General features: G+C 48.9%; 1 protein-coding gene across 1 annotated transcript in view; it reads left to right on the top strand.

Moving 5' to 3' along the window:
- Nucleotides 1-25,269, top strand: part of LOC147731161 (dynein axonemal heavy chain 11-like) — a 1,538,124-nt gene that overhangs the window by 1,179,137 nt on the left and 333,718 nt on the right. Inside the window, exon 42 of the mRNA XM_086956147.1 lies at nucleotides 20,952-21,194. Within this exon, the coding sequence (XP_086812273.1) occupies nucleotides 20,952-21,194 (243 nt within the window). The remainder of the gene's footprint in view (nucleotides 1-20,951; nucleotides 21,195-25,269) is intronic.

Here is a 25,269-nt window from a genome sequence, read left to right as displayed (position 1 = left end):
GGAATAACATATGTGTGGTTGGTCTTCCAAAGGGCGTGGAGTACCTAGATGCAGTGACCTACGCTGAGACCTGAAACCGTACCCTGCTCAACGACGCAGCGCGACCTCCATATTTTCTGTCATAGGAGCCCACGGGGTGCCAGCCCACTGCCCACCACCTGGCACCGACCACAGACCTTTTCTATTCCGCCTGCTTAGTTACAGGGATCGCAACTCCAACCTGTAGTGTGAAGCGCATTAGCTGCAAGAGATCAAAGTGGTCAGCGCCTCTGTCACAATCTTTCCTGTCTATATTATAGCAGAACTGCATGAGAGGAGCTCTTTTGACGCATTCAAGCGGTGTCTTCGCGAGCTGGACATAAGATACTCCCATTTTGTTCTCTGCGTGTCTCCGTATAATGGCAGAAGGGACCATACACTTCTTGATTCTGCAGAGAAAGCCTGGGATTAGATGGAGTCCCCTGGACTGGCGGTTTCACGTCCCCTGCCCACTGAAGTGGCACAACCTAGGGACACAACAAGGGGCTGCCACAGAGGGCACCACAGGCAGGAACACTGCCATTCACAACTTGGCTCTATGTAGAACCTGGAGCACGGAATCTTAGAGATGCGTCAAGCCTTACAGATAGCATCCATGATACTAGACCACACTGTATGGAATCGTTCAGTGATGATGGTTCCTCCATCATGTGGCCTTCTAGAGCAATTTTGATGATCCCTCCAGACGTTACTCCCCACATTGCGGAAGACCTTATATGAATCATTGATGACTGTCATCCGTATAGTCCAATCTGTCTTCCTTTTCTTATTCTCATATTGTATTGATTATGCATGTGCTAACCTCTCTTATATGGCAGCCGGAGGTGCCCCTTCCTCAGCGGTGTCCTGACTAGTCTGACATGCTAGGTATGTGGTGAGGAAACAAAGGAAAACTCATGTGTTAGGGTTGCGGTTACATCATATATCTACAAGTTGCCAGCGCAGGAGTCAGTCGCCTTGTGCTTGGGTGTTGGATATGGCTAACATGCAGGGCCGGAGAGGTAAAAATAGTCCAGGGCTGTATCTAGGACAGAGTTAAAGTCACCTCATAGGAGCCATGTAATCCCACTCCAACAGGTCATTTTTGCTAGATAGTGTGTGCAGAAACAAGGTCTGGTCTGTGATAGGGGCATATATTGCCCCTAGCAAAAGGTGATGGCCATCTAGTCGACCGTGTATTAACACATACCGACCATCAGTGTCAATCTCAACCTCATGGGATACGAAAGGGATCCCTGGCGTCACTCAGACAGGTACACCTCTGGGGCAGTGTTGGGCCCGGCCTCGTGGCGTGGTCCTCGCTGATCTCCACAGCCCCAGATCTACGGGTGGAACTGATTCCCGTCCACCCAGAACTGTACATGCGAGATGATCCCAGGGGATTACCTGCCCGACAACACAGAAAAGTACCGCCAGACAGTGAAGGTTAACGGGCGCAGCATAGGAGCCCTTCGGGATGCAGGAGCCAGCATCACATCTGTTAGGTACACGCTAGTCCCTGAGTCCATGATCATCTCCCACACCTCCTGTCGGGTGATAGCAGCCGATAACTCTGTCCGCACCTGCAGGATAGCACAGGTCCCGTTTGAGTGGGAGGGGGTCTCGGGCGATCTGCGGGTCGCAGTTCGCACCGACATGCCGGTAGACTGCCTCCTGGGGAATGACCTAGAGAGTTCCCTGTGGAAAGAGTTGGAGAGAAGGACCCATTTAGCCATGTTAGAACTGCCCCATTGGGCCTGTGTGAGCACCCGGGCCATGGCCGCCAGAATGTCCAACCCCGAGAACGAAGAGCCTGAATTCCCCAGTTCAGCCCCTGATGTACCCGAGGACGGCGAGCACCCTACGGTCCTCGAAGAGAACACTCCCGACGAAGGTCCCCTCGGACCAGCTGTCGAACCAGCCCCAACCCTAGCAGATCTCCCCGAGTTGGCCCAGTGGCGCCAAGAGGGAGGACCGTCCCGAGAGGAGTTCTGCCAAGAGCAGACCTCCTGCCCTGCCCTAGAGGGGCTCCGCCGACAGGCCGCAGCCCAGGCCGCCGGAGACCAGTCCGGCTCCCATTACCTTTACTGGGAAAACGGCCTACTGTACAGTGAACAGAAGACCGCAGAACTAGGGTCAGCCCGCGTGCTGGTGGTACCCCTACGTTTCCGTGGACTCCTCCTTAACCTGGCTCACGATGTGCCCCTGGCAGGACATCTGGGCCAAGATAAGACCTTCCAGCGACTAGTGACCCATTTCTACTGGCCCCACATGCGGGCTGATGTGGAACGCCACTGCAAATTCTGCCCCACGTGTCAGGCTAGCGGCAAAAGCGGAGGCAAGCGCAAGGCTCCCCTCCAGCCCTTTCCAGTTGTCAGTACCCCCTTTGAGAGGGTGGGAATCGACATTGTCGGACCTCTGGACCCCCGGACCTCCTTAGGCCACCGGTTCATTCTGGTTCTGGTCGATCACGCCACCCGATACCCCGAAGTCATCCCCCTCCGGACCGTGACGGCCCCAGTCGTGGGCCGGGCTCTCATGGGGATCTTCTCCCGGGTGGGATTCCCCCGAGAAGTGGTAAGCGATCGAGGAAAGAACTTCATATCCCGGTACATGAAGTCCCTCTGGCAACAGTGTGGGGTGTCCTACCGGTTCACCACCCCCTACCATCCCCAGGGCAACGGCCTGGTGGAGCGGTTCAACCGCACCCTGAAAGGGATGATCATGGGTCTTGAGGAGCCCTTGCGACGCAAGTGGGACGTCCTACTACCCTGCCTCCTGTTCGCCTACCGAGAAGTACCCCAGAAATCCTTGGGCCCCCGCCACCTTCCAGCGACTGGTCAACCAGGTCCTGGCTGGGTTGGAAAGTTTCAGTGCGGCCTACCTAGACGACATTGCGGTGTTCAGTGCTCACTGGCCCGAGCACCTACACCACCTCTGGGAGGTGTTGGACGCCCTGCGTCGAGCCGGGCTCACCATTAAAGCTAGTAAATGCCAAATAGGACAAAGCTCAGTGGTATACCTAGGGCACCAGGTCGGCAGCGGCCTCGTGGCCCCCCTCCAACCCAAGATAGACGCAATCAATGCCTGGGAGACCCCCACGACCCAGACCGAGGTGCGGGCTTTCCTAGGTCTCACAGGGTACTACCGTAGATTCATCAAGGGGTACGGGAGTATTGTAGGCCCCCTCACCGAGTTGACAGCAAAGGCCAACCCCAAGAAGGTTATCTGGACCCCCGCCTGTCAGAAGGCCTTCGAAGAATTAAAACAAGCCATGTGCACCGCTCCAGTCCTACAGGCCCCTGACTACTCCCGAGAGTTCGTGGTTCAGACCGATGCCTCCGAGCATGGCATCGGGGCCGTGCTCTCCCAAGTGGACGACAAGGGGGTTGATCATCCAGTAGCCTTTATCTGCTGGAGGCTACTACCCCGGGAGCAGAGATGGAGCACCATCGAGCGAGAGGCCTTCGCAGTTGTCTGGGCCTTGAAGAAACTGAGGCCCTACCTGTTCGGGACCCACTTCCGGGTCCAGACCGACCACCGTCCTCTCCGGTGGCTCATGCAAATGAGAGGAGAGAACCCTAAACTGCTACGCTGGTCCATCTCCATCCAAGGGATGGATTTTACTGTGGAACACAGGCCTGGTGCCGACCACGCCAACGTCGACGGCCTGTCCCGCTTCTTCCGCCTCAGCGAGGAGAACCCCCAAGAGGATGGGTAGTTCCCCTCGTCTTTCAGCTGGAGGGGACGCATGTTGGACCCGGCCTCGTGGCGTGGTCCTCACTGATCTCCACAGCCCCAGATCTACGGGTGGAACTGATTCCCGTCCACCCAGAACTGTACATGATCCTCCTACACTGGACCTGAGACGATCCCCAGACCGCGTGCCTGCACCCGTACACGTGACCATCAGACTCCATGTTTGGCCACCCCGGCCGGCCGGCCGGCCGCCTTCTTCCCTTTCGGCAGCCCTGGCCGCTCCTGACGGCCGCTAAGCCTGCGCGTCCGGTGCGCCCAGATTCCCCCGGGGGGTGAACGACTCATCAAGTACCCGAAACCAAGACTTCCATCACACCTCCGGCCCCCTTCCGAGGAACTGGTTTCCCTCACACCTCTGAACTATCCCTGGGGGCTGGTTTCGATTGCACCTTGGGCCTCCTAGTGAGCTGGCTCCAGGTCCTGATGGGCGTCTGGGATTCCATGGGCGCATGGTCCAAAGCATCAAAGAACCAACCGCCCAAACGATCAGGCGCCTGGCCCTCGGACCTCCGACCTCCTGCCTATGAGGGTCCGGACATCAAAGAGCTTGACGACTATAAGACAGCCTGCCTTCCACCTAATCGGCAGTTGTATCCTGGACAAGAAAGCCCTGCTGATCTGATCGCGGCTGACTTCGAGGAGAACAGACTCTGACCCACCGAGCCCTGCTGACGACGTCGCGGCTCATCCTAGAACCTACGGAACTGAACCATTGGGGCCCTGCTGACGCTGTCGCGGCTCCCTCTTGAAGCACAAGACCTGAACCTCGGAGCCCTGCTGACACTGTCGCGGCCCCATCTACTTACGAGTACAACGGAGTACTCCTACCCAAGCCCTGCTGACCTCGCCGCGGCTTGACGAACTCTCTGGTCCGGCTGGACCATCGACGCTACCCTCACGAACATCTTGAACCAGAAGTGAGTAGGACAGCAAGTCCCATCGCCAGCACCCGTACCCCCAGTTCGAGGATTGAGAACTGTGCGCCGAGTACGTGGCATGCCAACTGGCCTACTAAGACTGTCCCGCTTCCCCGACCCCTCGTTACGAGACTTTCGCGATCCTTCGATCGCTGTGTAATGCTCTTTAATTAATCTTGATAAAGTCTTTCTTGATAAAGAATTACGGTGTGGTGTCCTCCTTGGTGGGGACTCCCCCCCTCGATAAGACTCGGCAGTAATTGTGGGAGAGGAGGTTCCAGGGGATTAGGAGAGTCTACTTGACCCCTGGGGTCACCGCCTTCCAACAGGCAGGAGTACACAGAAGCAACTACTTAGCCTTGCCACCACCGCTGGATTCTGTGGACTTCATCCAGTGTCAAGTGTGTCTCCTGCAAAAGCACAATGTGACTGGATCTGTATTTAAGGCAGAGATAAACAGCATTGCGACACAAGAGCGTATGCGTGCCCCTCACATTCCAGGTGATAATGTTAGTGTGGGTCATCGGGAATCGGGTTAACCCCTCCCATGCTGGTGACGAACCCCAGCCGTCACGCACTGCAGTACACGTGTGCAGATGACGGCTGGGGTTCGTCACGGCCCGCCCTGTTCTTTTGTTTACTGCACAGCGGAAAAATCGCGGCCGCATGGAAGGGGTTAAAGCCCTGCATGCAGCTAACCCAGGTGGGGCAGGGGTCTCTGAAGTGTTCAGTATATTGATGGGCGAGGGTGACTAGGGGTGCTGGGCTCTCCTGGGCAATCAGTCATAACTGTGGAAAGAAGGGAAAGCATAACGTGTAACAAAATCATAGCGGAGGAATAATGAGTAGCCTCCCAAACTGTCAAACTGTTAACGGCAAGTAGCTGCCTTACAGGATGACTTGAGGAAGCACTTCGGGATGGTGCAAAAGCCAAAGTTGAGGTGCCCTGTGTAATAGGAAATGGATATACCTACTACAATGATGAGTGTATATATAACAGCAGTGCATCATAGTGTAGACTGGGTTATTCCATTGAGAGACGGAATCCATACAAGCTTTCTGAATGCCAATGACCTTCTACCATATATTCGGGACGAGATTGGTGGCTGATACACTAACCCGGACACTCAATGACTTTGCTGCCCTATCTGATCTGTGGATTAGTCTGCACTGTGCGACTAGACCATGGCAAGTGGTTTAATAGCTAAAGAGAAATGTAATAGATATAGCGGGCAACCTTGATGGGTATCCCTGCTTATCAGGATAGGGTCTGAGATATAAGAGTCTGTCTTGACTCTGGCTAACAGTGCAGTGTAAAGCAGTCTAATAAGGCAAAGGAAGCAGTTACCAATACTGTAGCGAAGCAGAGTATCAAACAGAAAACCCCACTCTGGTGAACAAAGGCCTTCTTGAGGTCTATTACCAGGCATCCAGAGTGGGGCCAGCAGTGTGCAGAGTATTTAGAGACCCCGAAGAAGCATCGCAAGTTGAACGAGGTGCTGCGAGCTGGTACAAACCCATTCTGTTCAATGTGCACCAGAGATGGGACTAAGGGCACTAGATGGTCTTCTGGAATTCTGGCCAAGATTTTATAGTCTGTGTTGTTGAGCAATGCCACAGGTTGGTAAGAACCTAGGGCAGTGGGATCTTTGTCAGGTTTAGGTAACAAGATCACCAGAGCCTTGCGCAGTGTCTTGAGGAGGGAGGACGCTGAAAGGGATACTTTGTAGAGGGCAAGCAGTTGAGGAACAAAAACAGAGGCATGGGCTTTATAGTATTCAGCCGGTAGGCCATACAGTCTCAGGGACTTGCCTGTAGCTAGGTCCCTAATGGCCTTACAAATTTCGGAGAATTCTATGGGCTCGTCTAAATCTGCACGCTGCTCAGGTGTGATGATGGGCAGGCGGAGCATGGAGAAAAATGTAACCTGGACCTGTTTCCAAGACCGATTTGGAGAGAGAGGTGAAGTGTTGGGTCAGTTCTGCATGTATTTTGTGCTGGGTGTGTAGGAGGTGCCCAGCAGATGTGCGCAGTGAGACATTAGGTTGCCTAGGCTGATCCTGACATAACAGCCATGTCGGAGGTCGAGCAGCGTGATCTGACATTGCATGAGTGCAGGTTGAGTGTGCAGTATAATTCAGACATCACAGCCAATCCAGCAGTCTGGTATGTTCATATTGCGCCTCTGCGAGTCAGTGGGTATACTTGGGCCAGTTACCAAGCATGTCTCAAGTCTCAGGAGCGTGCCTTCAATGCGTGCAATGTCACCATCGAATTGTTTGCGAATATTCCAGTTCAGCCCCAAGCAGTCCATCTTATGGTCACCTTAAAAGCATCCCACTCAGTCAGCCTATTACTGGCAGAGTTATTGTTGAACTCAAAATAGTCCACTGCGGCAATGCCTAGAGATGCATGAAAGGGCAGGATTTCTAATGCTGTAGATTGTAGGCGGCAGGTGGGTATGGTAGCTGTGCTATTTTTTCATGTGAGTTGCAGGAATTGAGGCTTATGGACTGAGTGTGTGCACCCTAAGTAATCCGTTTGCTGAATAGTTGGGAGGAGACTGGTCGACCCCATGATTCTGTCAAGTCATGCTTATTTTTGTTTACACCTTCATATCCCACCCTTACCTTTGTCCTTAGTTGTGTTCCAGTGGTATGACAACCCTACACATTTCGAAACCTAGGGGTCAGAGTGCACCATCAGCCAATGGACTTGTCAGTGGATAATCTTGCGAGAGGACAATTGCCACTAGATCTCAGATGTCATTCTGCACACACTCGCTCTCTGTCATGGGCCATATAGCTCTACTCAAAATGGTGGTGCTACAGCGGCTGCTTAATTTTTCACCAACCTGCCCCTATATATCGCACCTCCCTTCTTCCTCTCATTTGAGGGAACCATGTGAGAGCTTACCTGGAACAAGTCTCGCTGTAGGTTGGCACTATCTAAATTGTACTCACCTACAGATCAAGGCGAGCTTGCTGTACCAAATGTGGATCAGTGCTACCTTGCCTCGCAGCTCCAATGGGTGGCTAGGTGGGTGGCGGGTTTGCAGCTCCCAGACATTGCCATGCTGTGGCCGGCCTGGACCCTACAGGCAATACTCCAACTTTTGCACCCCTGCGCTGGTGAAAAGCCACCTGAGTCATTGCTACAAGAGGTTGCATATAGTTGCTATTGTCATAGCCTATACAACACAGGTTCCACTATCTCATATCACCAGTGCTACCCCTACTAGGCACACCAAAGGGAAGTAACACTACCTCACCCACAGAGCTCTCCACTTGCCTAGAGGCTGGCCTGCACACCCTAGTGAACTTCTACCGAGATGGCGCACAGGAGCCTTATGACACATCATTGGAGAAGGAGTGACGAACACCGGGCCAATTCCTTTTACACACTTCGTTATTTGTCACACTGGGTAACAAGTGGGGAGACATGTCATGGGAACCTCCAACACACCTTCCTGTCCAATATCTGCACTTTATGGGGGCAGGTAGTAACCTCACTAGATGGTTTTCAGCTTCACTGCGTCAATTCACCGCAGCCCCACTCATATCCCTGAAGCGACATTGGGAAAACGATTTGGTCTTTCCGTATATGTACTGATAAAGAGTGGGCTGCCATATTAGAGAGCCCAGTCTGTGTCCCTAGAAACACTTGCTTCCACCTCATCCAATACTAGATCATTCAAAGAGCTTACCTCACCCCTGCCAAGACAACAGATACTTTCAAAGTGCCTATGCCCACTGCACCAAATGTCACCTCCTGGATGCTGACCACCTCCACATGTCATGGGCCTCTCCACTTATTACAACTTACGGGCAGCATGTAACAACCCAATTGACCGCTAGCAAAGGACACACAGTACCACACACAAGGAAGATGTGCATCTTGGGTCTCTTTTGCAGGAGTAAGAGGCAAAAGGTTACTTGGGGCGTGGCCACGTAGGCGACCAAGATGGCCGCCTCTGCCTGAAGCTCCACCGGCCCGACGCAAATCTGCCTTGATTCCACGATTTAGGAGCGTCCCCACTTGAGCAGAACACTCACCTTTAGCCTCGGAGACTGTGGTGGTACTCCCGATGCCGGGCATTGGCGGCTGAGCTCCCTGGGACTGCCGCGTGGCGGGCTGCCGCGGTGACCTGGGGCGGCCCTGCGGCATTCCCCGGCATGGAAGACGACATCTTCAGAGGCGTGGGTCTCTGCCCCGGCGGGCGTCCGGCGCTGCCCTGTGCACCCTCTGCTCTCCGCTCTGCAGGCTCTCCTCCCACCGCTCCCCCTGCTGCGGCCTCCGCTGGGTCCACTTCGCTGGCATGGCGCTCTCCGGGCTACCTTGGGCCTTATGGGCGTGTCCGCGCCGGGGCCTAGGGTATTTGTCTCGGCGGGAATAGGGGGGGGTTTGTGAGGAGGCCCGGTATCCCGCCCGGGAGCTACGGCAGCGCTGTTCCTTGTTGGGCGCGCTGGCTCCCCCCTCAGCCCCCCCTGACTGCACGGCGGCCTGGTTGAGCGGCGACCTGGCTCGAGTCGACCACGCGTCGGGGTGGTTGTGTTTGCTGCTGACTTGCTGGGCCCTGGTACTGCGGTCCTGGGGGCGCGATCTGCCTCGAGCCCTTGGCCTCCCCGCTGATGCCTGGCTTCCATTGGGAAAATCAACAAAACAATATGCCAATACTGCACAATAATTTTATGTATTTCACAAAACAATGAACGAAACAACTGTTCTGTATAGACCACTAGTACAGTCCGAATGAATCTTTAAATAAAATTTCTTTTAATTTTTCCTGATTTTTTACGTATTTTGGAAAAAGTTTATACATTGGAGAAACACTACAAAAATCGCCTATTTACAAAGTGAGCCCCTATTTTTTTTATGAAAATCAGGGGGAGGGGATAACTACAGTGGATTTTTTTAGGATTTCTTAAAGGGAGAAAAAATAGGGTCATTTATACCGAAGCCACACTCAATCATTCCGTGATACTATCATACAATTCTTACACTCTACCACTCACACTCAAAATAAATTGAAAAAAAGGGGGGATGAAAATATAAAGAGTACATTACCTAGAAGTTTTAAGTTCTATATTATTTTGAAGGGGTGGGGCACTAATTAAAACCTATTTTTACAAAACATCCTAAATAACAAAACAAAGGCCATCTGTCTTTTTTTGTATTTTACTCTTATATACCAAAAAAGTGAAATAACAGATTGGCCTAAACAAACAAAGGTCGACACGTTTCGAAACCCCTTAGTTATGGGGGTTCTCCTCAGGACCAAGACGAAAAATCCTCTTAATGCTTGAATAAATCGGTGCGATCAGCGAGACAGAGGTGTCATTCTTAGACACCCGCTGGGCTGGCCCATTATTCCTGATTGAGCAGAGCCACGGGACCTGAGCAGAAGTGGCCTCACTTATATTCAGTTGTGGTTCACCACTGTGAACTAATCTGTGCACAAAGAGTCCTGCAACATTTTTTTTATCTCTGTGAAGTTTAGAAAACATGCCTCTTTTAGAGACCCTCCTCCACCTTGTTTTCATAATACTTAAAACGCTGAAGCAGTCTTTTGTAAAAAGGTGCAATCCACACATGTGAGCGCTTTTACGGTCTCACCTACGCAGCGCGCATGCGCTGCATAGGAGGAGACCTTTAGGAATGGATTCAGTTTTTGGCCCAAAAACGTGCACGAGTTGCATTGCTTTCAATGGCAACTCGTGCACCTTTGGCGATTCCCTTGCGGGAGCGAGCTTTGAAACCATCTGTTTATAATTAACAGATGGTTCCTGCTCGCTGCCGCAAGGGAAAACAGGCGCAGGCCCCCTCCTCTCTCGCTTCCCCCTGCTGCCTCTTCCTCTCCTCGTCAAACTTTTTTTACTTGCCCCTGAAGGCCTCGTCGGGCCTGCTGCGGTTCACGCCAGTACTTTACAAGTTATGTCTTTGCAGCGCCGACATTTCATATGTTAAAAGCAATTGCAGGTTTTTATTTGCATTACAGACTATTTCATGCAAGTTACTCACCACAACGTAGCTGTGGAGTCCGAGCTCTGGTGTGCCTCGCGCCAAGGGGATGAGGGAATCTGGGGTGCAGGGCTCAGGGGTACGGCCCAGACTCGTAGGGCAGCCTGGGAATGCGATGCTTCCATGCCACCAGAGGTTTGTTTAGGGGGGCCGATAGGGGCGATGACCTGGCTAAGCAGGTAGTGTTGTGGTGAGACCTGCCCACTGCTTGTGCTCAGGGTGGAAGGTGTGCTTTAAGGAGAAAAGCACAGTACCCTTTCCTACAGTAAACAGTGTTACTGACCGGCCATAAAATAAAAATTGTGGGCAGAAGCGGCTAAATCTATGCAGGAATTAAATAAATGCCATGCCCACAAGCTACTGACGGATCGGCCCTCAGCATAGATGATTTCGGCGCTATACATGTGCAGGGTCACAAGGGGTGAAGTTAGGAGAGAAAAGCCGCCCTCAGATGTGAGAAAGAAGACGTTTGCTGTGTGCTACTCGCACCGTTAGGGTAGAAGGCAGCAAACAACAATGGAATACAAAATCATTATGGGCCATCTTTCATGGCGACGGGAAGGAAGGCCCACTCTACTGACGTGCTCTCACCAGCTCAGCTGAAGCTATTCTGCCAGAGCTATGGTGAGTCCCGCCCTCCCCTGCCTGTGTTTTTTTACCCAGCACCCTCAAAGGGGCCCTGACCCTAAAGGGCCAGACAGGATGTATCCTTCCACCAAGCAGGCCTTTGTTAAGGATCCTTCGCCTATCAGTCACAGGAATGTTACGTTTCTGAAATGGCAGTGCTGCTTTTGGGATCACCCAAAGAGATAATGATATTTAGGTATGGGCGAATTTTGCGAATCTCGCGTTCGCGAATTTTGCGGATTTGCGAACTCGCAATCCGCAAAATCCGCGAATTTGCGGATTTTTTTTAATGTACGCACGGGTTTCTGCAAGTTCGCGAGGGTTTTGTACAATTTCGCAAATTGCGAAATTGTACAAAACGCGTGCGAACTTGCGGAAACCGGTGCGAACACAATGTGCCCAGTAGGGTATGTGCCTCGTCTTGTGTGAATAAAAGGTCAGAGAAAGATCAGTTCAGCAAATGAAGAGAAAGAAGCTCCTGGTCACAGGAACAGCACGGGTATTGCGCTCGTGAAAGTCAAGGATGCAAAGCCTATCCAGCATCACAGCTGATTTTCCACGGTAGATTTGGGAAGAAGGCACACCTGTCCAGCCTCGACGACGCTCACGATTGTTTTTGGGCTAATGAATGAGTCACTGAATTTGAGCATCAACTAGTTCGAGCGTCCATGTGTGTGTTACTATGCAATCGTCCCGAAGGGCACAGGGGTCCCTTGAGTGAGCTGTGAGCTGTAACTATTTTACAATGGCGCCAGCAAGCTGCCAGCGCCGTTGTAAAAGGAAGCACTTAGATAAAATAAAGCAGCACCTGCTTCGTTTTATCTAGTGGTTCCTGTGCAAGCTAACTTCGTAACTATTTTACAACGGCGCTGGCAGCTTGCTGGCGCCCTTGTAAAATAGTTGCATGAGTGGGGGTTCAACTTTTGAACCCGTTACGTTCGCGGATTTTTTTTTGCGGATTTTGTGGGAAATCCGCAAAATTCGTGGATTGCGGATTTCCCAAAAATCCGCAAAATCCGCGAGCGTAACGGATTTCCCGCTCACACTTAATGATATTAGCATAAATCCCTAACATAAGCAATGTACATAGAGTGCACCTGACATATACGTTGCTTCCCCCAACCCTCTCCACCTGTCATTTGGAGACACTGACCTGTTGTGACCGCCCCCTGCCCCAGCCATGTCCATGCAGGCCAGCCCCGCAACTCTACAAGAGAACAAAATGTGTCTGAATGGGTAAGGTTGCCTGTGACTTCACATCACCACTGGTGATTCACATGTCCTGTGCGTCTGGTAATCTATTCCGTGCATTCTGGGAGTTGTGGACGGTTGACGTGCGCTTACAAAGTTGTTTTTAATGAATTGTAATGGAAAGCCTGGGACTGGCAAAGATGTGCAAGCAGCACAGAACGGTCGATGCTCACAAGGTACCTTTTCAGTGCACCCCTCTTTCTCCTCTATAAAAAAGAAAGCATCCCGCTCCCCATACAGCGCCCCTCCTTTCTTGTACTAAAACATCGCTGTTTCCTCTTCAGCCCACTTCTGCAAAAACATGTTTTGTAACCTATGCTTAAAACTCATGCTAGAGTGCCTTGTGGGAATTGAAATTACAGCGTGAAGCCGTACAAGCCATAATAAAAGATTCCTTGAATGTGAAAGTGGAGAGGAGGGAAGGGATGATCTCTGAGAACTAGAGTGCAGTAAAATGTGATAGGGAATAGAGGTCTAAGTGATCAGGTGTTGGTCTAAGCGACTGTCGTTTAGAGGGCTGTGTGTTCCAGACACCAATAAAACCAGTGATGTTGGATTTTGCTTGTTGCCCATTTTTCACTCCGTATGAACCCTAAACACTCTACAACCACCACCAGAATTTTCGGGGGCATCGCTCTCAACCTGTCAAGGCTGCGAGATTCCTCTGATAGTGAAATGCTTATCCACCTCAAATGTAAGATTACAGTGTGTCTGCCGGCTCCACAAAGTTCATTTAGTAAAGCCAGGCCGTCAAACGAGGGTCGCCTGAGTCCCGTGAAGAGTATGTCGATCCTGAATTTTCCCCTGCTATGGGACTGATTCTGAGTACAGTGCTAAATACCAGACATATAAGCAAACACCGCACTCCCTGTATTTTCTTCAGGTGCGTTTGAGAATGCTAGAATATTGGGATATATGTGGCATCTGAAAAATAACGTATACATTCAGCATGTAATGTACTCGGAATAGGAGTTGTTTACTGCACCAGCGCCTGGTAAAAGAAACTCCACTCGGCCTAATGTTTTTTTTTCCACGTGGGGCAACTAACTAACTCTCTCATGGCCCACACCTTATTGGGGCCTAATTTGGTTTGTGACTAAGCAGAACGCTAGGACTGGCTGAAGATATTATCCTTGACGTCATTTACCTGTCATAATATTACCCACTCACCTCATTGGTAAGGTGATCAGATGACGCCACGTCACCAAGGATGCAGTGTTAACATCTTGTACTTTTTAGGTTTCGACTGGGGAACGGAGCGTAAGCTCCTCCCCCAGAGAAATCTCTAGTCTTCAGTAGGGACTCTTGGAATACGCCCTCTGTCCCATTGGCTAGCTCCATAAATGGAGGCTAGCCATTGGAACAGAGAGGCGTCCGTCATGGCCGGACCAGATTCGGGGGCGTTTCCGAGAATATTTGGCTTTTGGCTACGTCAGCCAAAAGCCGGGAACGCCCCCGAATCTGCACGGCCTCCGCTCTCCCCCTTCCCTCCCACAGCAGATCCCCGCCTCCCGAGCCGCAGCTGATCCCGATGCAACACGGCCTCCGCTCTCCCCGCCTCCCTCTCCCCTCCCACTGCAGATCCCCGCCTCCCTCTCCCCTCCCACAGCAGATCCCCGCCTCCCGAGCCGCAGCCGGTCCCGATGCCGTTGTAACACGGCCTCCGCTCTCCCCCTTCCCTCCCACGGCAGATCCCTGCCTCCCCCTCCCCTCCCACAGCAGATCCCTGCCTCCCGAGCCGCAGCTGATCCCGATGCAACACGGCCTCCGCTCTCCCCGCCTCCCTCTCCCCTCCCACAGCAGATCCCCGCCTCCCTCGTCTCCGGCCGGGCTCCCGGCTGTTGCTCTGGAGGCCTCCCTGGACATGGCAGCCCACATGGCCACTCAGGAGGAGGCGATCCGCCTGCTGACTGGGGAGATCGGCCGTCTGACGCTGCAAGAAGAAGCGGCCAGCAGCCCGGGACGGGAGCTGCAACACACAGGCAGCCACTGAGTACAGTCAGCCACTGCGAGGTAACACACAGGCAGCCACACACTTCTGGGGGGAAATGCTGTGCAAAGATGTGTGTATTTCACAACTCTACTGCTACCTTAGCACAACTGCAGGTCACTACAAATTGCATAGACAATTCTGCTGAGAGGGTCGAAGGGTGCTATTTCGTTCCCTTCTTGTAGAAGGGCCATTTATTGATGAGGGTAGGGGCTATAACAGGGCTCAAATTTGCTTTAAGCAAATGAAAGGCAGACAACCCTGGTCTTAAGAGGTCATTAAACGTGTCTTTAAGGCTACCTTCATAATTAAGAAATATATTAATCCAATGCATCCCTTAAAAGTTGACCGGGCAAGCTCGTGCAGAAAGTCTGCTGGTGGCAGCAGATTGTAGGTTCGAATCCCGGAATCAGCTCTCCATGCTCCTTAGCTTGAGGTCTACACATTATTTACCGTTAATTGGGGTTATTTACGGCGTTTAGAATGAAGAACGGCGGTAGTAAGCGCTAAACACATTGTTATTATTATGCGTATCTCCAAGTTGCAGTTACAAAGTAACGTGTCATGTTTTTCGCCTGAATTAGTGTGAAGCTATGTAGCAGAATTGCCAATGGCGGCAATGTACTTTGATTTCTCCAGGCATTTTCTAAACGAATCCCTTGTTGCTGGTAAAATACCGTTCTAACGGTTCCACGGTTATAAGTTTGTCAAACGCGGTGTGCGAGCGCAGTTTGACAGAACTTGGATTACGTTTACGTACAATGCGTCATTTTGAGGCCTGGAGTCGAGGTTGAAGGGGCAGACACGGGTCTCCGCAGAGCTGCTGACAGAGCTCAGCGTGACTCGCCAGCCCCATAGCGCAGACTGCGTGTGTCGTCTGTGCAACCACACACGTACACCGGGACCTGCGTTTTATTTAGAGGTAAACAGGGAGTGTCCGCCCAAGAGGGCCGGGGGGCCCTGTTTAGGGCTGTGGGGTGAGGGGAGGCCCTGCTGTAGGTGGTCCCTAGCCCCAGTTGCACGCTTGCCTTATTCACACACTCCTGGAATGCTTTGTTCTCAGAGGAGGCCGCGGCGCAGGGCCCTGTGTTCATGTGTCCCCCCACCTCGCCATAATAACACATTGTAATTGAGCCACTTGTCTCGCAGCGTGCCTGTTGTCACTGGCTATTGTTTGCGTGTGTGCCTGGCCTGGAATGCCAAAAATGCTCCTTTGTCCTCCGTGTCCTGTCATTACCTGGCAAGTCTCAACAGAGCAGGCTCGACCTGGGCTCGTCGTGTCTTCCAGGTTGGCACACTGCAAATTTGTGGCACCTGTAAAGTGGATAGACGCTGTAAAGCCACACCAGAGATGCCCAAAGACTTCAGGTCGGGCCCAGTTTCTGGTAAAATCGCGCCATTTTTGTCCAGTTGATGCACGTTACTGAAACGCAATTTCATTTAGTGCAAGCTGTGACACGAACTGCCGATAGGGATAGGCACGCTCAGTTTAGGCAATGTAGGATTTGAGTCATAGGTGAATAGAGTGACTTACCTTGGATTACCTAGTTTCATCACTTGGGAAAAGAGATGGGCGAGTCAGTGAAAGCTAGAGAGAGCCTGGAACCTAGAGCCCATAATGTGCCTTCTGCCTGCCTGCCTTCCTCTCTTTACCTAGGATGCGGCGTTGCAGCGAGAGCTGCCGACGTTAGAACTGGGGAGTCCGGTTCGAGTATCTGGTCCACTCACATTCCTGTGTTCTGAGCAAATCAGTAACATCCCCGTGCCTATAAACAAGGAATATGACCTTTCTAATGTAACTGGTGTTCATGTTCAACGCTCAAAAGTGAGAAGAAACTCAAGACAAAACATAGCCTTAACTGTCATAAGGAAGGACAACAGCTGCTACTCATTTACTAGTTGATTTGTATAAAGTAAAACTAGAAAACATGCTCAAATTGCGGTTTCCCCGCTGTTAAATTGCAGGACTCTGGTACCAAAACTCCTTTTTTAGGTTTCGCCTGGCCAAAGGCTGCGCCTTTGTGCGCAGCTTTTCGGCGCAGGTGAAATCTTTTGTTTACCATATGTGCTTCAGGAACGTCCCCCGGCTCCCATTGGCTAGCTCCATAAATGGAGGCTAGCCATTGGGAGCCGGATCTGTTCGTCAAGGCCGGACCAGATTCGGGGGCGTTCCCGAGAATTTTTCGCTTTTGGCCCACGTCATGCGGCTGTGGGCGGTGCTTTTTTTTTGGTGGGGGGAGGTTTGTTTTGTTCATTTCTCCTGGAAGGCACGCAACAAGGGACGTCTGCCTGACATCGGCTATCGGGTAAGCGGCATATTTTACTCGTATTTCCCGTCCCCCCTCCCGCTGTCCGTGAGCCCGCCCCCCCTCCCGCTGTCCTTCCTTTCCCACCCTTCCCTCCTGCTGTCCGTTCCTTTCCCGCCCCACCTCCCGCTGTCCGTGTTTTCCTTTTCTCTGCTCCTTTGTTCCTCTTTGTTTCGAAAACGAATGGCCTCTAGTGCCTGTTCGAACTAACAAAAGCTACAAACCTTTATCTCTGTTGTCACGAGTGTTTTTCACTGCCTGTCTCCCCTTTTCCCCCACCCACCCCCGTTCTCTTCCTCTTGCTGTTCATTACACTTTTCCTCCCACGTCTTTTTCTACGCCCTTTCCCTCCATCTGTCTCTCTTTGCTCTCCCTTTCTCTTCGGCGAATCCCCTCGCTTTGCTCCGGACAGGAGGATTGGGAGCATTCCTCGTACTAGCTTTCTGTTATATTACTTAGTGTGTGCTGTGTGATGTTAGGCTCTCTCACTGTGCCGTCTGCACGCCTCCACGCTAGCAGCGCACTTCCTAATAAGCCTTGTGCCACACACACACAGGCCCCTGTCCGGCCACCACTAGAGGCGGGAATGGGGTCTCATCCACTCTTCCATCTGCCCTGGGTCTGCCCCAAAAGGCTAGCAGCAGCCCTACACTACAAACCCTCTCTCTTGTCCTAGAGACTCGGGGCAGGGTTTTATTTTGGTCAGATTCCTTTTATTCTGTCAAAATGACAAAAGGGTATGAAAATGGAAAGGAAGCTCTGATATTTAGGATGGAAAGTAACTAATCATTTGAAAAATTACATTTTCAGCCCGAAAGAGATGGTGTCACATTTTTCTGTAGAAGTATTTTGGAGGATAGGAACACTTGTAGATAACTACTTTTATATGTACGTTTTTTTAGATTGGTACTAGTGTGTAAGATACTCGAATGAAGCAAAATTACCCCAAATGGGAGCCCCCAGGCCTCTGAGTTGGTCAATACTTCCTACCGGAGGCACCTCAGAGCAGGGACTGGCCCTGCCTGGCCTGGGCTCACCGAGGGTGCTGTTATTTTGCCTGTTGCTAGGGTGTGGACTGCACTTTTAAGAGCACATTCCTGGATCCTAATTGAGAATAAGTTGAAGAGAGGAGGTGGGGACAGGGGCGAGGAACTGTACAGTCGAACCTGGGTGCAAGAAGGGATCTTCGTGCTGTGACAGGAGGGGCTGGGGCAGTCCGGTGTATGAAGCAAATATTTTTAGGCCAGAGCATGGACCACCGGCTGGCTACAGTTCTGGGTAAGTGCAAGTGAGGAGAGGGGATTCTTATGTGTAAGGGAGGCACGTTGTCTGCGAGCTGATTCTTTTGCAATATGTGTGGTTGTAATAATGCAGGGTGGGTGGGAAAGAGCGGTGCCCCGAGAATCACACTGCTTGTCTGCCGCAGGCATTCTGAGCTCGAGGTGTCATTGTGGGTAAAATAAGGGTGTTATGGGAATTACTGGGCTTAGCTACCTATCGGGTATTGACAGGCAGGATGCAAACAATGTCTGAAAGTGCAGTGCAGCAAAGTGAGCTCTGGTGATTGTAGCACTGGCAGAGTGCATCCTGGGTCTGAGACGGTATTCGGGTTAACAAAGGACGTGTTGGGCATCTCGTGACGTTTTTGGGTTAGGAAGAGTGCATTTTGGGCCTGAAATGGAATACTGGGGTATGCCGATGAACATTGGGTGTGTGTAGTACATTTTAGGCATGAGGTCTAATTCTTAGTTACGAAAATCTCTCTATAATATGACATTCCTGGGACTTGTTGGGGTCCTTCCTTGTGGCAGTTGTGGTTTGTATGTGTAACAGAGCAGGGTTTGGACCGTATTCCTGCTGTGACAAATCGCGTTTTGGGTATAATAGTGTGCATTTTCAAGTTGGCATTGGATATTCTAAGGCTAAACGGGAAGCATTTTAGTGGCAATGGAGCAGATTGTTGGCCTCTAACAAGGAGACACTGTGTTTGCACCAGGCATTGTGTGGAAGTGGATATTTTTTGTGTGAAAACAGCATTGAGGTTGTGACGTACACTCATTACTGGTGGCATTATGTGTCTAAAACAAAGAGATGGCGCTCCTGAAAGAGTGCCATGGATCGAAAGTAGAACATTGTTTCTGAGGGAGAGTCGCTGTGGGCCGAATGCGGAGCACATTTGCTCTAAAAGGGATGCCTTTTGTGTGTAAAGGAGAGACATTTTAGGTTAAAAAGATAGGGATGCCGGCACTTCTCAAGAGAAATGCAATACCTTTAATTGGAAAGTACCAGCACTTCTCAGAATTCAATCAATCAATCAATCATAGCATTTGTAAAGCGCACTACATAACCGTGAGGGTCTCAAGGCGCTAAGGGGGGGTATGCTGCTACTGTTCGAAAGGCCAGGTCTTGAGAAGTGTTCTGAAGGTCAGAAGGTCTTGGGTCTGCCGTAGGCAGATGGGAGGGTGTTCCATGTCTTCGCGGTGAGGTGGGAGAATGATCTGCCGGTGGTCACTCTTCAGATGTGGGGGACAGTGGCGAGGGCGTGGTTTGCGGAGCTGGCGGGTGGGGGTGTAGAAGCTGAGTGACTAGGGAGTGCAGAGTGCAAGGGAGCGACTAGGGAGTGCAGAGTGACTGCAGAGATTAAGCTAATGGCAATGTAAATAACAATGCCATTTATTTATCTGTTTTCAAAACCAACACATAAATACAAATTTTGTCATTTACAATGCCAATAGCTCTAACTTTTCCAAAGGCGAAACCATTGCATTGTAAATGCTTGTTAGTTATTGGGCCCATGCTTGTACGTTTTGTCAGATAGACTGAAGCAAACTAAGACTACTACTACCAGAATGCATTGTTAGGAGAGTACAGTTCTCGTGGCAATATGCCTTGCCTCGCTGCTGCTCTATGCAAAAACGAGAGGCCCAGGTGGGCACGTGGTCGATTAGCAGTGGGCAGAGGATGAATATAGAGATCGAAGTTGGGAAGGGGAAAAAACAAGCATTGCAATGGAAATAGATCTTGCTTTGGCAAGAGTTAGAGCGATTGGGTAAATGACAATGCCTTTTATTTATCTGTGTTGAAAACCAGCAAGCGGTGCGTAAACACGCACTTTGTACTTATAGTCGTTACTTACGGGAAGAAAGGCTGGCAGTAACTGCGCTTCTTTTACTGCCAGCCTTGCTTCCTGAAAGCAAGGACTATAAGTATGCTTGCAGGTTTTAAAACATATAAATAAAAGGCAATGTAATGTACAATGCCAATAGCACAAACTCTCGCAATTTCGAGACCTATTGCATTGCAAATGCTTGTTTTTAAGGTGCCGGGCCTATTTTTGATTCCAATCTAACCCTGTTTGTGCACAGAATTTTTTTAGTTCATAAGCATTACGATTTCAGCTAAAACAGACTGCACAGATCTTTTCTTGAACATTATACACTACCAGTTACACATTCAAAATACAAAATTGAAATATTATATGAATGTGTTATGATTCACTGCCCATATACCCCCCACAGCACCACCTGGTGGTGATTGACAGCTCAATGGAAGCGTCAGAGTAACAGTGTTCCTAAACTGATTTTATGCTGAAGTGTATACCCAGGCGATACCCATGTAACTCGTTCAAGTTCACAGGTTTGTTTAATTGTTTAGCCTTCGACATACTTTAAGCCTTTCAAGATATTGCTTCTGCAATAGTAAACTCTGTATGTGATGACTTTTACAAGGTTGTTATAATCACAAAGATCAATAAAAAAAGTAAAATGGCAATGTTTTGCAACTGCATAGTTTAAAGTTTGCTTACGTTGTTGTATCATGGGAAACGCCTGTGCCAAATATTTAATAAAACAATTAAAGTGAATTGACACCAAAAAATCTCCAAAAAACACACAAGGAGAAAAGGATACGAATGTATTAAAAAAAACCTTCTGTGATCAAATCATCCTCATTGCTGGCATTTTCTCTTGCATGTTTTGCAGAAAGAACTACTGTCAATGTGTTGAGGTTTCACTCACACCTTTCCTTGAGTCAGAGAAATTTGTCACTGTCTGTATTTTGCAGTTTGACCGCAAGCTCGCCTTGGCTCCTGGGTTCGTGATCCCATCAAACCTCGACTACCAGGGCTACCACAAGTACATTGATGAAATGTTGCCCCCGGAGAGCCCGACACATTACGGCCTGCACCCCAATGCGGAAATAGAATTCCTAACAGTGACGTCTGACAACTTGTTCCGGACTTTACTGGAGTTACAGTCTCGAGAATCCATAGTTGGTGAAGGAGTGACACAGACTGTGGAAGAAAAGGTGAGCAGAAAAAAAGTGTGGATATTTTAAGCATTTGACTTCGCAGTTCTTGTTAATCACGCTGTTGTGTATAGCAAAGCCGAAACTTCTCTTTATGTTTTAAAAATTATGTCCCAGGCCATATACATCATTTCACAGGAGTTCAGCAGGCACTAATCTAGTGCTGCACACATACCGCACTAATAATTGAGTTTGAATATTTGAGTGCATTACCTCCATCCATTCATTTGTTAAAAATTATGTAAGCATAAAGTGAAAATAAAACAGGAGCACACACTCTTCTGTGTTAAGAGAGTTCGTTCCTGCGGCTGGACATATATAAATTTGCCCGTCCTATGAAAGTGATATGGCCTTGCTGCTAAATGGGCAGCAATGGAATGAGAAACAAATTGCAATTTAATAAAATGGGCGGCGCCTCATGCTGATGTGTGGTGTGTAAAGTGCTAATAACCCCGTTGTGCCACCGCACATCAGAGTGAGATGCTGTGTCACAGTAACAATGCCTTGTTCTGAACGTGTGCCAGGCCAATGAGCTTCCTCCAGTTGGCTGTGGCATGTCACAATGCAAAAGGGAGAATGCCCCTCAAATAATGTGCGGGTACTCATACTTTGTTTGTATATTGGGTGTAGTGGTTATTAGTAATTGAACAATTTTCTAGACTCTTACTTCAACATTTAAATCCCAAGAAGAAAGTTATGGATGTCATAGTAAGATGCATTCAACCGTCCTCCTCAACTATAATGTAACTGGTAATAACAAATCGTTCAGCCACAAAAGAGGGTTCATTATATGTAGGTGCTGTCCAAATTCAGATTGTGACTTCCTGCATTGTTTAAACAGAGAAGTTGTTTTAAACGTGGACAGTGTCATGCCACTTCATCGCCCCCTAAAAATAAAATGTCCTTTATCTCAGTCATTATCTCTCAACTTTTCCTGCTAGCATGAAAACAGGTGTTTGCAAATGATGAAGTACCCGATGATGTAAGCTATCAGGAAAAGGTGAATTTACCACACTCACATTGGAACTTGTAACCAGATAAAAACTGTGGCCTCGATGCTCTGTCTAGAGTATTGGTAAGCAATATTTGGGCAATTCCTTTCAGCACTTAATTCTAGCCAAATTTTGGTACATACACGAAACAAGTTGGCTGCAAATTTAGTAATACGTAACTGCGTATCTCTCTAGAAAAGGTACATTTAACAAACCAAGGTTGAATTTGGTAACCAATTAAGAACTGTAGCAGCAAGTCTCAGGCTACACTATGGGCAAACATCATTGGCGAACACCCTCCAGCTGTGAATCCTGTTCAAATAAAGACCGAGCCAGCAAAACTCTGATAAAGTGGGCTGCATGCAGTCATGTTGAACAAGGTTAGCCCAAGATAGTTTGCATCTTAATTGCACACTAGTATTCTTCATTACCGTGAGCACAAGTATTTCTCATCACAGTCCATACACTCTGACAGTGAGCTCTCTGTAGACATGGGAGGACCTTGAAGAGGTGTCAAAATCACAACAACATAATCTAGCTGGGCAAGCTTTCCTTGTTTGTCCCGCTTAGAACCTTTCGCTGTATGAAACAAAGCTTAAGCGAGACCTCACACAGAGGTTTCTGATGTCTTAGAGTCCTACCTGGTCATGGGTTATAGTCTTTACCTGCTGTGACATGTTGAGATCCAAACATGTGCCTACATCCCAATTTAATTCGCATAAGCAGCGAAGATGCAGCTCAGTAACCCTGATGGCGAGATGACTTTGATGGCTACAGTTTTCAAGATAGCCACGCTGGAAGCTTTAACTCAAGAATTCTGCAAGACCCCCAGCCTAACGTATTGCGCCTCATGGAGCCCTGGTGCCAGCAAAGTTTTACATTGCTCCACTAAACGATTTTCACTCAATAAAAACAACTAAGACTTCTCACAACTCACACTCCTTCACACTCCTTTGCGGTGAGCCTGACAAGGTACCTAGGACCGATTGATGTTGACTTTGTCTTTCCCTATTGTTTTCTGTGATGTTTTCCTTCACAAAAAGATATAACTCTTTATCCCCATTACAAAACTTGATGTTTTGGTGTAATTTTATTCATAACTTTTTTCTTGCTTTTATTAAGCTGGTGTTGGAATTTTACCGTTTAATTCTTGTCTTTATAATTGCTTTGGTTGCTGAAAAAAATGCCTTAATTTCCTCTGAGAGTCCCCTGCCACCCTGAGAGAAGCCTATCACTTTTAATTTACGTATGTCCACAATTTCACATTAAAAGCTGATTTTTCCTTCGTAGGCACCGAATTACTTAACTCTGCGGAAGCATGTCACTTGTTTCTAGCTTGTTAATAATCCATATTATCACGAGGATACAGTGGCCTGTAGCTTGTGGAAATACAATGCAGAGGTGAGGCTTCAGACATACACACCAACAGAGTTACATTTCGGATTGGAATCTTTCACCCAGAATGTGACTGAAGAAATTTATAGTAGGACACTGAATTGGTCAGGCCATAAGGAACTATATTTAGATATAGTGATGTCTAAAAGCAGGAATAAACCCAAGAGGTAGCAGACTATAACCTACAGGAATTTCGAGGGTCTGACCCATCCCAAACTACCAAACCATCTTTGTTTACCTCTTACCGAAATCAGTTCATTGAATTCTGCATACATTTACAGCTATGAGTTGTCTGCAATCATGAATGAATTGGCATAGGAAAAAATGGCAAATTAAATTATAAAAGCAAGCAAACAATAGTTTTCCCTAAGACTGTAGCAACAGAAAACTACGCTTAGGTATCTTCAACAAGTCTCGCAGAAGAGCCCTTTGATACTGATCTAGCAAAAGGCCAGGGATAAACACTTCACAGTCAAGAAAATTTAAATTGGGCCCATATACACACTCAAATTTCCTGGCTGTTTCGCTGGGGGTCAAGTTTTGTAATTCCACTTTGATCATGATTAGTTAACTCATTGCAGACTCAAATGAATTCTTGAGAAATGTATTACTCTCTAACTAATCTTCACAGATCAACACTCTTCCTTTGGTCGATGGACCATTAGTTGAGTAGTTGATGGTGATATGAACAATTTAACTAACTACCTTACAGATCTCAGTGAAATAACCACAGACTCTGGGTAAGATTCAAAGAATTGTATCTAAATCTCAGTTATAAATGAACGCTCATTAGTACAAATTCACAGAGCAAACTCCATCAACTTCCATAGGAGAAAACATTCATTTAGAAAATACATTCAAAATCACAGACACATTCAACAAATCAATGCATTAAGAGTGGATAGATGTAGAGACAAAAGGCATAATAAATCATACATTTGCAAAAGATATGCAAATTTGATACAGAATAATAGTTACCCAAAAGTAATAAAGGAAAACCAACTCTCTGGCCAAAAGGGCTGGTGGAAGTCCCCTGATAAAGAATCAGGTGACAAAGACTATAGGACAGGATCAGGATAGGGTAATACTTACTAAACTTCTCTACAGACCTGACGCACCAGGGCTGATCCCTCTCTTACACTCTCTCCCGCCTCGATATTCTTCTGAAATCTTCAATCTAATCAGGTTGTCATTCAAGTATGAATCTTCCCAGTCTGTTCTCTCCTTTCCTCATCATCAGCAGTTCTCGTCTCTCTCCCTCTCTCTCATGCAGCAATGTTGACAATCTTCTGCTTCTTGCTCCACTTAAGTCACTCTAGTTATAGTCTTTATTTCTACATGTTCCACCCTCAAAGGTTGCAAATATTTATGAAGTACAAACTTGATTGGCCAGGGGCAGGGGAGTTGTCATTCACCTCATGCGGTCATACTTAATTTCTTAATGAACTCTTTTGTCTAACAAACCCATCCACTTTAGCTCATTTATTATTCTGTCATTTTTCCTTTCCCATATATTTAATGTTGCCATTCAACTTATATCATGAATACAGCTCCACAGTCGACTAGAAGTTTCACATGTCTCTTGTCCTTGGCAGCCGGTCAACGATACGGTCATTGGGTCACATCATGATTCTTCTGCGCATGCCTGGCTTGCCTCCATTTTCGCTGCCATCTTTTTTCCTTGCATA

Source organism: Lissotriton vulgaris, chromosome 2_1, assembly GCF_964263255.1.
Source record: "Lissotriton vulgaris chromosome 2_1, aLisVul1.2, whole genome shotgun sequence".
Taxonomy (NCBI): domain Eukaryota; kingdom Metazoa; phylum Chordata; class Amphibia; order Caudata; family Salamandridae; genus Lissotriton; species Lissotriton vulgaris.
Note: the sequence above shows the minus strand (reverse complement) of the source record. Positions and strands in the feature narration are given on the sequence as shown.